The sequence below is a fragment of the Acomys russatus genome, chromosome 20 (genome assembly GCF_903995435.1).
Source record: "Acomys russatus chromosome 20, mAcoRus1.1, whole genome shotgun sequence".
NCBI lineage: Eukaryota > Metazoa > Chordata > Mammalia > Rodentia > Muridae > Acomys > Acomys russatus.
In genome coordinates, this window is record NC_067156.1 from 40,949,259 (window position 1) to 40,962,143 (window position 12,885).

General features: G+C 36.9%; 1 protein-coding gene across 9 annotated transcripts in view; it reads left to right on the forward strand.

The window, feature by feature from the left end:
- The window catches only part of Csnk1g3 (casein kinase 1 gamma 3), an 85,779-nt gene that overhangs the window by 30,255 nt on the left and 42,639 nt on the right, over nucleotides 1–12,885 (forward strand). For all 9 annotated transcript variants that reach the window (XM_051163173.1, XM_051163174.1, XM_051163170.1 and 6 more), the window contains exons 3-4: nucleotides 4,560–4,600; nucleotides 8,819–8,888. In XM_051163173.1, the coding sequence (XP_051019130.1) occupies nucleotides 4,560–4,600; nucleotides 8,819–8,888 (111 nt within the window). The remainder of the gene's footprint in view (nucleotides 1–4,559; nucleotides 4,601–8,818; nucleotides 8,889–12,885) is intronic.

Here is a 12,885-nt window from a genome sequence, read left to right on the forward strand (position 1 = left end):
TCTTGCAACTGCCAGCAGTTCCTAATCTACAGGGACCTCATGAGTCGCCCCACCCATGTTATAATGGTGATGGGCTCAGTCTTGTGAAGCCCGCCTCAGTTTGCTGTGAGTTCCTGAGGTTAGTAGTCATGTCAGGTCCAGAAGACAGCATTCATAGAACTCACCCTCATTCCTAGGCTCCTAAATTCTTTCTGTTTTTCTTCCTTTATTTATATTCTGTGAGCCTTGAGGGTTAGGGGAGTCATATTCAACAGTTACTTAATTTCAGTACTTCAGCCAACTGGCATTAAATACAGCTCACTGCAAAAGAAGCTTCTCTGGCATTACTTTATGGAGTGAATTGGGCTAAATTGAAAGGTGAAGTACCTGAGATTCTTCTGGCTCTAGCAGTCTCTACTTGGTGCTCTGTAGGGGAGGGGAGGTGAGAGTCCTAGTGTCTGGCATGGTTCTTGTATTGTACATTATCTTGCCGTCTGTCTCACCACGTTTTAGTGATGAGGCTTCTTCCTTCCCTCCCCTATATTTTGTGTAGGTGTCTTGCATTTACACATATCTCTGCACCATGTATGTGCAGTGCCCATGGAGGCCAGAAGAAAGTGTCAGATACCCTGGACTGAGTTACAAATGGTTGGGAGCTGCCGTTTGGGTGCTGGGAATTGAACCTAAGTCCTCTGGAATACCTAGAAGTTTCCTTGGACATCTTTAAACACACACACACACACACACACAGACACACACACATACAAACACACACACAAACCCATTTTGTCTGAGAAGAGCCAGTTCTTAGAAAAAGAGCAATGACTAGAGACTTAGTAGGAGTATGGCTTGGGTATGTGAATTATCCAGTCTTCAGCCTTACTATCTTTATATTCCTGCATACCCAGGAACAGTATTCTGTGTCATGCTATTAGAGGCCAGCCAAAAGTCACTGGAACTATGGAGACACACCAGTCCTAAGTGATTTATTTTACCCTGTTTCTCTGCCCAAAACTCTTAAGAAAGGCCTTTGCTTAAGCTTTCCTTGTGCTCTTGTCTTCTGGTACCTAGCCCAAACAAGGTGGTTCTACAATTCTCCATGGCAGTGTTTCTCAACCTTCCTAATGCTGTGACCCTTTAATATAGTTCCTCATGTTGCAGTGACCCCCCAATGATAAAATTGTTTTCAATGATACTCCATAGCTATAGTACTGCTACTGTTACCAATCATAATGTAAATGTCTTGTGTTTTCTGATGGTCGTAGTTGAGCCCTGTGAAAGGGTGGTTCAGCACCCAAAGGGTCACACATGACCTACGGGTTGAGGACTGCTGCTTTATAACATTCTAAATAATCTCTTCAGACTGGTGAATATAACAAACTTTATTTCCCCGAGCTTCATTTCTATTCTTGTTCCTGTGCTTGATTGACTTTACATTAAAAAAAAAAATAAACAAGCAAACAAATAAACCCACAAAAACTCACAACAAAGGTATTATATATTGATTTATGAATTGCCGTATCTAAAGTAAGATACTGTGCTCTTTGACATAATTAACTTTTCCTCAGGAGTTTCTATAGCTTCTTGTATTGCTCACAACTCCTTATTTTGATGCTTGTCCTTGAAAATTATAGTGTTGAAAATTCTATATCCTTATATCTCTATGACATAAAGATTTGTGTAAATTCATCCTTTTTATGGTTATTAAGTCTTTCTTCTGCAGAAACATTCTAAAATACTTGAAAATGTAAAAATAAAGAGTAGATGGTGGGGCCAGCAAGATGGCTTAGTGTACAGAGGGACTTGTCTCCACCCTGACAAGTTTAAGTCTTAGTACTTCTATGATGACAAGTAAGACTGACTTCTCAAAGTTATCCTCTGTGCACTACATGTACTCCATGGTACATGTATGCCTTGACAATGTAAAAAGTTAAAAATTGACAGTGATGCTATGATAACAAATTCAAACATTTCCAAATATAGTAATTTTAATCAAATTATTTCCTTTTCTTCCACATAATACAGACCCGAGGAGTGCACTCAGGGTATCTCTGTGTTGTCAGTGTGTGGATTTAGTGTCTGTAGGGTGATCTCATACGCTGTTACTCCTTTCCAGTCAGCCAAACAGAAGAAGGAAGAAGAATCAGGAACATATTCATTCCTGGAAATTGGAAGTGTCATACTTCATGTCCACTGGTCTGAAGTTAGTCACTTGACCACATTAAGCTGAAAGTGCCTGGAAAATGTAGTTTGTAGCTGAACAACCATTTTAAAACTTGAACATTCTTTATTGTGGGAAGTGCAGAGTTAATATTGGTAGACAGCTGGTAGTTCCTGCTGTAGATATATATGTAACATCTGAAGCGCTTAGTTTCCCCTAATATCTCCAATTCCCCAGTGTTCTTAAAACTTCTTCAGGTTCAGTACAGGAAAAAACTGAACTGGAAATGTCATTTGAAATAGTGATACCACCAGTGAACTAGCTCCAGTCCTCTTGGAGGCTTAATGGGCTCTTTGTATTTTCCTCATCTCACTCAGACCGTATAGACAGACACACTGTGCGCCATTTGGTTTCGTGTCGAACACATATTGATTAAAATCTAATGAAGGACTATGGCTGTACGCAGTGACAAGACTGTGTGCTGTTTAATCTTTGTTCATATTTATGACTGGAATCCCCACAGTTCAGCCTGACATCTAATATTTAAAAAGATGATGCTCTTTAGAGTTCAACTTTCTTTTGTTGTTTGTTTGCTGTGACATAAAAGATTAGACTATGTGAACGCCAACAAAAATGTTGGTATGTTTTGGTTCTGTGGGATTTATATTTTTAACTACTCATCTTTTGAATTTTTCTGTATTTAGTTCAAAGTAAAAATTATATAAAGATAGTTATGAGAGATTATAGTGCTCTGGGGGAAATATGTAATTTTCATCTTTAAACTTAGTTATGAATTAGATTCCAGACCCTTAAAATCAGGTTCCTCATTGTTAGAAGCACTTTTTATTTATGTTTCTTAGAAGACACCTAGATTCTCATATGTGATGAATTAAAAAATGTGCATGAAAACATTTCTAAATGTTAAACTAGTTGCTTACAAATATAAAATATTGTCTAAAATTTGAGAACTATGTAGGTTTGCTTAATGAATTTCAGAATAGAACTTAATTTGTAACACTTAGTATTTCTACTGAGTTAAATCTTTCAAATATGTTGAGTTTGTGAGATCTATGCTACCCAGCATTACTACTAATGTTTCCCCCCTTTTACTATTCTTCTCTATAGAAATGGCAGGACATCTGAGGCTGAAGTTAGGAGCTGTATGAAAGATGAAAGGGTGCTGTGCAGAGAAGTGCCATGCATGAAAATTGATAAACTGCCCATCTTGTTTTTAGGAGTCATTGTAACCAGTGCCACTTTCTTGGCTTAAAAATAAGCCATTTGATTTTTAAGTAGAATAGTCACTTATGCTAATTTAAAATTGAAATTCAGAAATAACATGTGCCATTTTTACTTCATTCTTTTTGATGTACTTGTAAGGATACATATTAATTTATATCTAAAATTGTCCTCCTTTCTTTATTAGCTCTCATTTTCCATAGTATTTTCCTGGGCTGCAGATTCTAACCATTGGAATTTTCTTGGCTTAAAGCCAACACAAAGATAATTGTAGTTTATTTAAACTCTTTGCATGTTGGTGACGTTAAACCTGTGTTCTTATCTGTCATTTAAAGGCCTTTATATTCAACATTATTTTCAGTATTTAGAATTTTAAAGTATTTCATGTAGCCATATATGTATAAAACCCTCTGTTCATGTTTTCTTATGCCTACAGAGTCTTCATATATTGACATGATAGGTTTTTTGTTTCATTTCTTATATTTAACTTTAAATAATTATAATTAATTTGGTTGTAAGTTGAGATATTAATAATTCTTTTCTCAAAGAAGTTAATGAGTTTTCTTTTTTATTAGCTTTCTTTCTCTCTTTCTTTTCATTTCTTTTTTCTTTTTGGTTTTTTGAGCCAGCGTATCTCTGTGTATCCTTGGCTGTCCTGGAAATAGCTCTGTAGAGTAGGCTGGCCTCGATTTTCCTCCCTCTGTCTCCCAAGTGGTGGGATTAAAGGCATGTGCCACCACTTCCCAGCTTTAATAGTTTTTTTATTTACTTGTATTTTACACACAGCCCAGAGTTTTTATATATCTGTTACATACATCAGATTAAATATGTGGCCTAATAAGACTGTATTCTATAATGATTTAAAGGAAATAGTGGATGGGTGAGGGGTTTTATATTTTTTTTTTTAGTATAGGTGTTCTGGCTTCAAATGTATTCACTATTTACTTGAATGTTGATTATTCTTTAAGTTGCATATGGTATTATAACAAAGTAAGTTATAATTAGTAACTTATTATTGAGTTGATAGTAAATTTAGCAATTTCCTTTTAAGAGTTGGAAGTAAAAGCTTTTGCTTTATTTAAATGTCTTATGTACTTTTTTTTGTTTTAAACAGTCAAAAGTTATATAAGTTAAATTTAAAAGTATTAGCAGAATCTGACTTATTTCTTCCTTTTTCAAGGGAAAAATTTATACACAAATGAATATGTGGCGATTAAGCTGGTAAGTTCATACTGATTGTTCTACAATTATTTCTTTTAATTATTGGCTTATTAGTTTGTCGTCTTTACATTTATAATTTGGGTTTCCATTCAAGAGGAAGAATGCCTGCATGACTAGCCCCAACACCATCATGTCTCTCAAGCATGTGATATTGTGCAGAGTGTCAATCAATGCTTTCTCTCATAAAAACTTTGGAAGTCAAATTTCATAATTTGGCAGTATTTTTAATGTATAAAGGTATTTTAAAATGGATAAAAGCAGAATTTCTCTTTCAGATTCAAGCATGTAGACAAAATAAATATGTTTTTAGCATTCAGGACCATATTTGAACACACACTTCCAATGATCTTTTAAAGTTTTTTCTATTGATGTTTTATACATTTGGTAAAGCTGGTTGATGCTTGACTTTCAGGGATTCAAAAGTCCTTATGAGTGTGGATAGTAGTAAAGACAGCTATGTGGGTGTGCTCCAAAGTTTCATGTGCTCAGTGTTGCAGGTTCAAAGTCGATCTCTTTGGAAGAATTTGTATTCAGGAACTGTTTTTATTCATTTATTTTTATCTATCTATCTATCTATCTATCTATCTATCTATCAGTCATTCATTTAATTAACTCATTCATTCATTTAAGACAGAGTCTATTTAGATCTGGCTGTTCTAGAGCTCACCAGACTAGCCTTGAACTCACAGAGATCCACCTGTTTCTGTCTCTCAAGTGCTGGCATTAAAGGCATGGGCCCCTACGTGGTGCTAGGAGCCTTTTTTTATAAGGCATATTTTTTTTTTCTGGTTGTCAGTCAGGTTTTCCCGAGGTCCAGGCTGGCTTGGTGTCCTCATTTTCCTCACCCTTGTTACCCTTGTCTGACAGTGTGACCTGTGTCATTAGGGTGATATGAGTCAGACTATTAGAGGAAGAGGCAGTGAGAGGAACTTAAAAAAAAAAAAAGAAGAAGAAGAGAAGAAGAAGAAGAAGAAAGAAAAGAAAGAAGAAGAAGAAAGAAAAGAAGAAGAAGAAGAAGAAAGAAGAAGAAGAAGAAGAAGAAGAAGAAGAAGAAGAAGAAGAAGAAGAAGAAAGAAAGCAAGCCTTTGAACTGTAGTGGAAAGTCCCTACAGCTTAAAGTGCATTTGTGAATATAGGCCCATTTCCCTTCCTTTCCCTGAAATGAAGACAGGCAGTCAGGCTGTGGCACTACAGAGATACATAGGACTGACCCTAGCATTTTCCAGATGAGTTGTCCCTGGTTTCAAGGTTTAGTCTTTGGCTTTATACTATGAAGCCTGGCTAGGTTATGTCAAAATTATCAGTTGTTTTTAATTGGATTTGTGGTAATCAGTAGTGAGAGTCAGTTAATATAATCAAGCTTTTAGAGATGTCAAAACTGAGAAACCAATTTCTACTTTCTGATAAGATTTTTTAATATTAAGATTTTAAGTGCTCAAATTAGTATATTGTTTTATTTTTTATAATACTAGTTCAGTTTCCCTTCTTCAGCAGCCATCAACTGTCAGTAGCTCATCAGCAAGGGAGAATGCCTCGTTTATCCTTCCCCTTCATCTGTGCTGAGCTGTTGATGGGCTAGGGCTTGTGTGGGTAGCCTTAGTTGTTCTGAGTCTGTGCATAGTTGCCGTGTCCAGCCCAGAAGGCAGTGTTTTGTAGCACTCTTTGCCCTCCTCTGACTCTAAATCCTTTCTGTCCCTTCTTCAAGAAGGGCATATTCCTTGAGGTTGCAGAGATGGAGGGAAATATGGGGGGATTGAAATAGATGTCCCATTTATGGCTGAACACTCAGTAGTCATTTATTCTCGGCACTTTGACCTGTTGAGAATCACTACATTGAATAATTGTAAAAGGCATCTTAGAAAGCTAATGTAAAGCAAGCAAGGGAAGTTAGTATCTAAGAGTCATAACAGAGGGACTCAGCATACAGGAAGTGTACAGTATTTGAACGGGCATTCTGATTTTGTTCAGAATTGTTCTTTTTACCCATGTTCTAGCCCATTGTATGCCATTGTCTGGGTTGGAGGTGGTGTGCCGGAGTAGAAATGGGTGGTGCTCCGTGCTAGTGGTGAAGCAGAGGGTGTATCCTATGTGAGACAGCAGCCACTGTGAGGTTGGCTGCTTCCTAGCCAGATAATTCATCAGGTGTGGCCCCTAAGTCCTGTTATTTTCAGATTTAGAACTTGTTTGTCCTGTCCCTACCTCTGGTGCCTTAGTAGATACAGATCATGCCATCTTCCAGCCTCTTTTTCATTACACATAGCATTTTTATTTAGTTTATTTGTATATTTTTCTTTTCTGCCCTTTTATGGGGAGAAGTGGGACAGGGCACCCTTCCTTTAATCTGACTGGCTTTTTAGGTAGGGTTTCTTACAGCCCAGGCTGGCCTTGAGTTTGCTATGCAGCTGCAAATGACCTTGAATTCTGGATTCTCTTGTTGCCACTTTTGAAGTGCTAGGGTTACAGGTGTGTACCTCCACACTCAGCCTGTTTTTCTTTTTCTTTTTAAGTGCAGTGATCAGCATTACATATAAAAGTTACTATTACATATAACTTAGGGTAATTGGGAGCATTTTTACTTTTGTATTTTGAGGTAAATATTGCCCATAGCCATATTATCCTTATTTTAGTTGAAGGTCAGAAATGTTTACATTTTGGTCCTTAATAACTTTTCCATGTGTGTGGTTTGTTGTGTTTATTGTATCTGAGTGCAGTAGGTGAGGTATAATTTTATTTAGAACCACCCATAAAGATATTACTTGAAAATACTGTGTTTGAGCCAGTGGTGCATGCATTTAATCCCAGCACTCAGAGAGGCAGAGGCAGGCAGAGCTCTGTGAGTTGGAGATCAGCCTGGTCTACAAAATTAGTCCAGGACAGCCAAGGCTTCACGGGGAAACCTGTCTCAAAAGAAACAAAAAACAAACACAAAAATTAAAAAAAAGAAAAAAAATATTGTTTGTATATATTTAGACATACCTTATTTCTGTATTTTGGTGAAATAAAGGCAGTGTTTTATACTTTGAGAGCAGGTCTCAGTGGCTACTTGCAGTTTTGTCGCAGCTTACGAGATATTCATATTTGTCTGTTATTACCCTACTTCTAATGCGTATCTTGTCTCACATAGTAACCATGATTACTGAAAATGTCATCCTTTGGTGATATGACTGTAGCTACGTGGTGGTATAGTAACATCGCTATTGCTGGTGAAGAACTGGAGTCCAGCTGAAATTACTAGACTAAGACAGGACTACTCCCACCCCCCCCCCTTTTATTTTTTTGCCTGGAGGACGTCAGGCAACATAGATATATGTTTAACTTCAGTGTAAGGGATAGTGTTTCACATCTTAAGATTGTGTATTTTTAGATGCTTAACAAAAATTTATGAATAATATGCTATGTTGAAGACACCATTTTAATTACTTTATATATTAAGTTTTATATTACAGTCACATATACATAGACACATGCATGCCTATATTGAGAGAAGGAGGAAACAAAAGGTTTTAGTCTATTACACAGATGAGGAACTGCAATATATGGAAAGATTAGTTAACTTTCCAAGGTCACATAGCTAGTGAAGTGGGAAATTAAGGGTTTAAACTAGTGTAATTTGGTTTCAATCTCCGTTTTTAACTGCTCTGTATTGCCCCTCAAAATTTAAGCTTAGTGTTTTCTATAAATAATCCTTACAACTCTAAATTTCCAGTGAGTTATATGTGTGTGTGTGTGTGTGTGTGTCTGCGCACACGTGCGTATTTGGGCTTCTCAAATTTGAATCTGGATTTTGCTTGTGATCATCACTGACCTCTCATCCAGTGTCTATGAGGGCTTCTCCGCATATTGTCCAGATCTCTAGTGATTTACAGTTTCTTCTTACCCCCACTGCGCATCTGCATAGGTTTTGTGTTAACCTTTACTTCCGTTAGTCTCTGATCTTTCGTTGTGTTTATCTTTTGTTACAGAAAACTATGTTTTTAATTTAATTAATTACTTTTTAAAAATTCTGTTTGTTTTTCTGATAGTATTCTGGCCAAATACTTATATGTATTTGCAGATGTTACAATGTTGACTTTTATATGGATCTAGAGACATAGGGATATCTAGTAGACTATATTATAGTGTATATGAATTAATACTATAGTTTGAAACATTTGAATTTATAACCTAGTGATTGTCTTAGAAGTGAAATGTCTTTTGTTGATTCATTTGTTTGCCTAGGAGCCCATGAAATCCAGAGCACCACAGCTACATTTGGAATACAGATTTTATAAACAGTTAGGATCTGGAGGTAAGTTATATGAATTTTAAATTTTGTAGTAACTCAGATTAGCATAGCAGTAATTCTTTAGTTTCAAGACAAATATTTAAAACTTGTGACAGAGTCATTTCTTTAAATTTTTTTTTTTTTTTTTAAACTGGGCCTGAAAAGATGCCTCAGTTGTTGAGAGTACTTTCTGCTCTTTCAGAGGATCAGAGTTCTTGCTCATGTCAGGAGGCAAGCATCCACCTGCAACTCCAGCTCCGTATGGTGTGCATTATGGTGCTCTGGAGCAGGATAGGAGGTGACTTGTTGTAGTTGGTTCTCTCTCTCCACCTTGTTTGTCCTGGGATCAAAACTCAGGTTGTTAGGCCTAGTGGCAACTGCTGAACTGTCTCACTGGCCCAGGAAGAGTCATTTTATGACAGGCTTATTGGATACTGTCTTACTTAATAGTCCTTTAAGAACGTGTGATGGTCATGTGAGTAGAGAACATTGTGACAAGATTAATTTAATCATGCACACAGCATCCATATGTTAGCCTTGTCACAGTATCATTGCCATTCTGATGTAATATTACGATGTAAGATGTTTCACTAGAGATACCACATGGTGATAACATGTGAGCCCATAGTTAACATGTGAGATGACCAGCCCTGGATGTTGTCTGGGTAAGCCCTAAGTGCAAATGCAAGTGTCCTTACTAGAAAGGCAGAGAAATTGGACGTACTGAGAAAAGGAAAGACGCACTGACCGAAGTGATGTGAATGAACCTTGGAATGCCTGCAGCTTTAAGATCCTGAAGGAGGCTCCTGAGTGCTCTCCTAGAGCCTTTAAAGGGAGTGTAGCCCTGCCTTGATACGGCCCCATGAAACTGATTTGAGATACTGGCCTCTAAGGTGTAATACAATCAGTTTTTGTAATTTTAAGCCATCAGATTTAGGTAATAAAGTATATTTTTATATGAAGTTTCTAAATCCTAGTGGGAATAGAGATTTTACCATTGGCAAAATATTTATGGTAAATTTGTCTACTTATGTGTTACGCTGTCTTGACAGTGAAGGTTTTCAGTAAGCTACTTTTATTTATTCCTATTCTTTTACTTGTACAGTTTTTCTATAATAGAGTATATTGTTTCCCTAGATTTAATAAAATAGAATTTCTTGATGTCTATTTTGTTTTGTTTTTTTAAGACAGGATTTCCCTTCTAGTCATGGACTCGCTTTGTAGACCAGGATGGCCGCAACTCACAGAGATCCACTTCCCTCTGCCTCCCGAGTGCTGGGATAAAAGGCATGCACCACCACACCTGGCTTTGCTATATATTTTTATATATGTATTTACATTCTAGTTGGTAGAGCTGTTCATTTCTTCAAATAATACAGTTTGCAGTTTTCCCACTAAGGGCATATGCAAATGAATAAATACTTTGCAGTGTTAGTAAACTTGAATATTTCTATTAATGAATATAGTATAGATTTTTATGTAGTGTCCTTCCCTATTTTTTCTGGGTAGTTTTGGCTTGAAGTCTATTTTGTCAAAAATTAAGGTAGCTATACTTGCTTGCTTCTTGGATCTATTTGCTTAGAATACCTTTTCCCATTCTTTTACCCTGAGGTAATGTCTATTCTTGATGTTAAGATGTCTTTTTTCGAGGCAGCAGAAAAATGGATCCTGTCTTGAAATACAATCTGTTAGTCTGTATCTTTTCCTTGGAGAATTATTAATTAGTGTTTTCATGGTCTTGATTAAGGCATTTATTCATATCCTGTTTAATATTGTTGAGCATATTTTTACTACTGGCCACTTTCTAGTTGTCTTAAGCTTACCATTACTTGTATGAGGCTATTATTTTCACACCTGAATTCTTGTACATGGAATGCAGTGTTTCCCAGTGAATGCACTAGTGATGCCCCAGCTAAATGTAGCTGCTTTGCAGTGCATTTCTTGCCACCAGTTGGCTCCTCTCTAGAAGAGAGGTTTCTATGTTATCACATGATTAATCTATAACTTGCAATATTTTCAGTGTTCATATGGGAAACATTGCCTTTCAAGTGAGTGACTTGGCTTTTTGTAGTTCTTTGAATTATGCATATCTAAACAATATTTTGGTGATAGCAACAGTGGCTGTTACTAAAATTATAACTTCATAGCATTGTCTTTTAAGAAGTTAGAAAAACCTCCCTTACTTCTTCGTGCTGCCCCCTCTGCCTTCTTGATCTGTGCCTTGTGAAAAAGTTAGGACTTATCTATTTTTTACATGTTTCCATATAAATGTTTGGGGCTAATTATAACCACCAGCTCCCAAATATTGACATGGCGACTTTTTATTAATTTATAAAAGCTTGGTCTTAGTTTAAGCTTGTTCCCTAACTAGCTCTTCAATTATCCCATTTATGTTAATCTACATTCTGCCACATGGCTTGTTACCTTTCCAGGGAGCTCTTAGTCCTGGCACCCTGTTTCTTCCTCCACATTTGGCTGGTGAATCTTTTCGTCTGTGATTCTTTTCTAGAGTTCCTGTCTCTGCCAGAAGTCCTGCCTCCCTCTACTGCCTTTGCTATTGGCTATTCAGCTCTTCATTAAACAAATCAGAGGTGTTGGTGGGGGTGTTTATACAATGTGATACAATCAAAGAATAACAATACCGAGGTGCAGCCTGTACTCAGCTCTCTGTTGTTATAGAAATCAGCATATGTATAATACAGAGACAACCTTTACACAGTGCACAAAACGACCACCCCAACATTTCCTCCTGGTTATTGACACTTCTATTATACCATCCTTTAAAAATGATTTAGCTCTGTTGTGAAATGAATGTAAAAGATTTTATAATGTATGGACATTTTACTTAGAGTTTTTGAGAAGAATTTTAGTTATTGTCTAAGTCCTATAAACATCATTGATATCCAGAATTCATCTTTTTAATAGCTTCCTGATCATGCTTTTCAGAATCATGTTTTAACAAACTTAAGAAGTTATTCGAGTATATCAACACATGGCTATGATCCTACCACTTAGAAGTCTGTTAGTTTGAACTTATCTTGTACAACACATGAGACCTCATAAGACAACAAGAAGAAGAAATTTAAGAAAATCTTTCTCTCTTCTCTCACATATTGTGCTGTACTTACAGGATTTACAGTACCAAGTTTCTTAAGGAGGCACATCTCTGACATTTCGTGCTAAGAGTCCTTTTTAGTACCAAAACTGTTGGGTGGCATATTCCAGATACTTGAAGCTGAGGGTCCTTTTATGTCTTGAAGGTTTTTGATGGTCTCAGAGATCTTGTGTTATGGATTGGACCAACTGATGTATCCATAACAAAAATTCAAATAAATAGTAAAAAGTTCCAAAATTGTCCATTAAAATAATAATACAAACATTTAAAAAATCAAATTGAACTTTATATTTCAGTATAAATAAATACATTTCAATATAAATAAATTTCCAGTTCAATAGAAATCAGCGAGCTGCTCTGTCTTCAGTTCATCATGATAGCACGTGCCCAGGAAAACTTACTATTAAATCAGGGCAGGATCTTTTCTGTTGTCTAAGCCTTTCTATAGTCTGATGGGTTTGTTTTATAGTCTGGCAGGTTTATTTGTGGGCAGCTCTCAGGCAGGGTCACTGATCTCACAGGAGGAGGTTAGGGAAGTGGCCATGCAGATGGAGACATAAAAGTGGGGTGGGATGGGGCAGAGGAAGAAAGAGTACATGTAGGAGGAGGAAGAGGAGAGGAGGGGGGAGAGAGGGGCGGGGCGGGAGGGAGAGAACGAGAGAACACACACCAAAATGTCTGGATGATACACACACACACACACACACACACACACACACAGTTTGATAGTGAAGAGCATTCAGGTTAGCAGGCCGGTATACCGGCCATACTCTGTAACAGGTAGGGTCTGAGGGGAGCTGGGACAACCTGGAAGCCAAGAGACCAGGTCTGCTTTGGTATGTTAAATAAGCACCTCAGCCACTTGTCCCAGGTCTGAAACCCAAAATAGTTTATAGAAGTATAAGA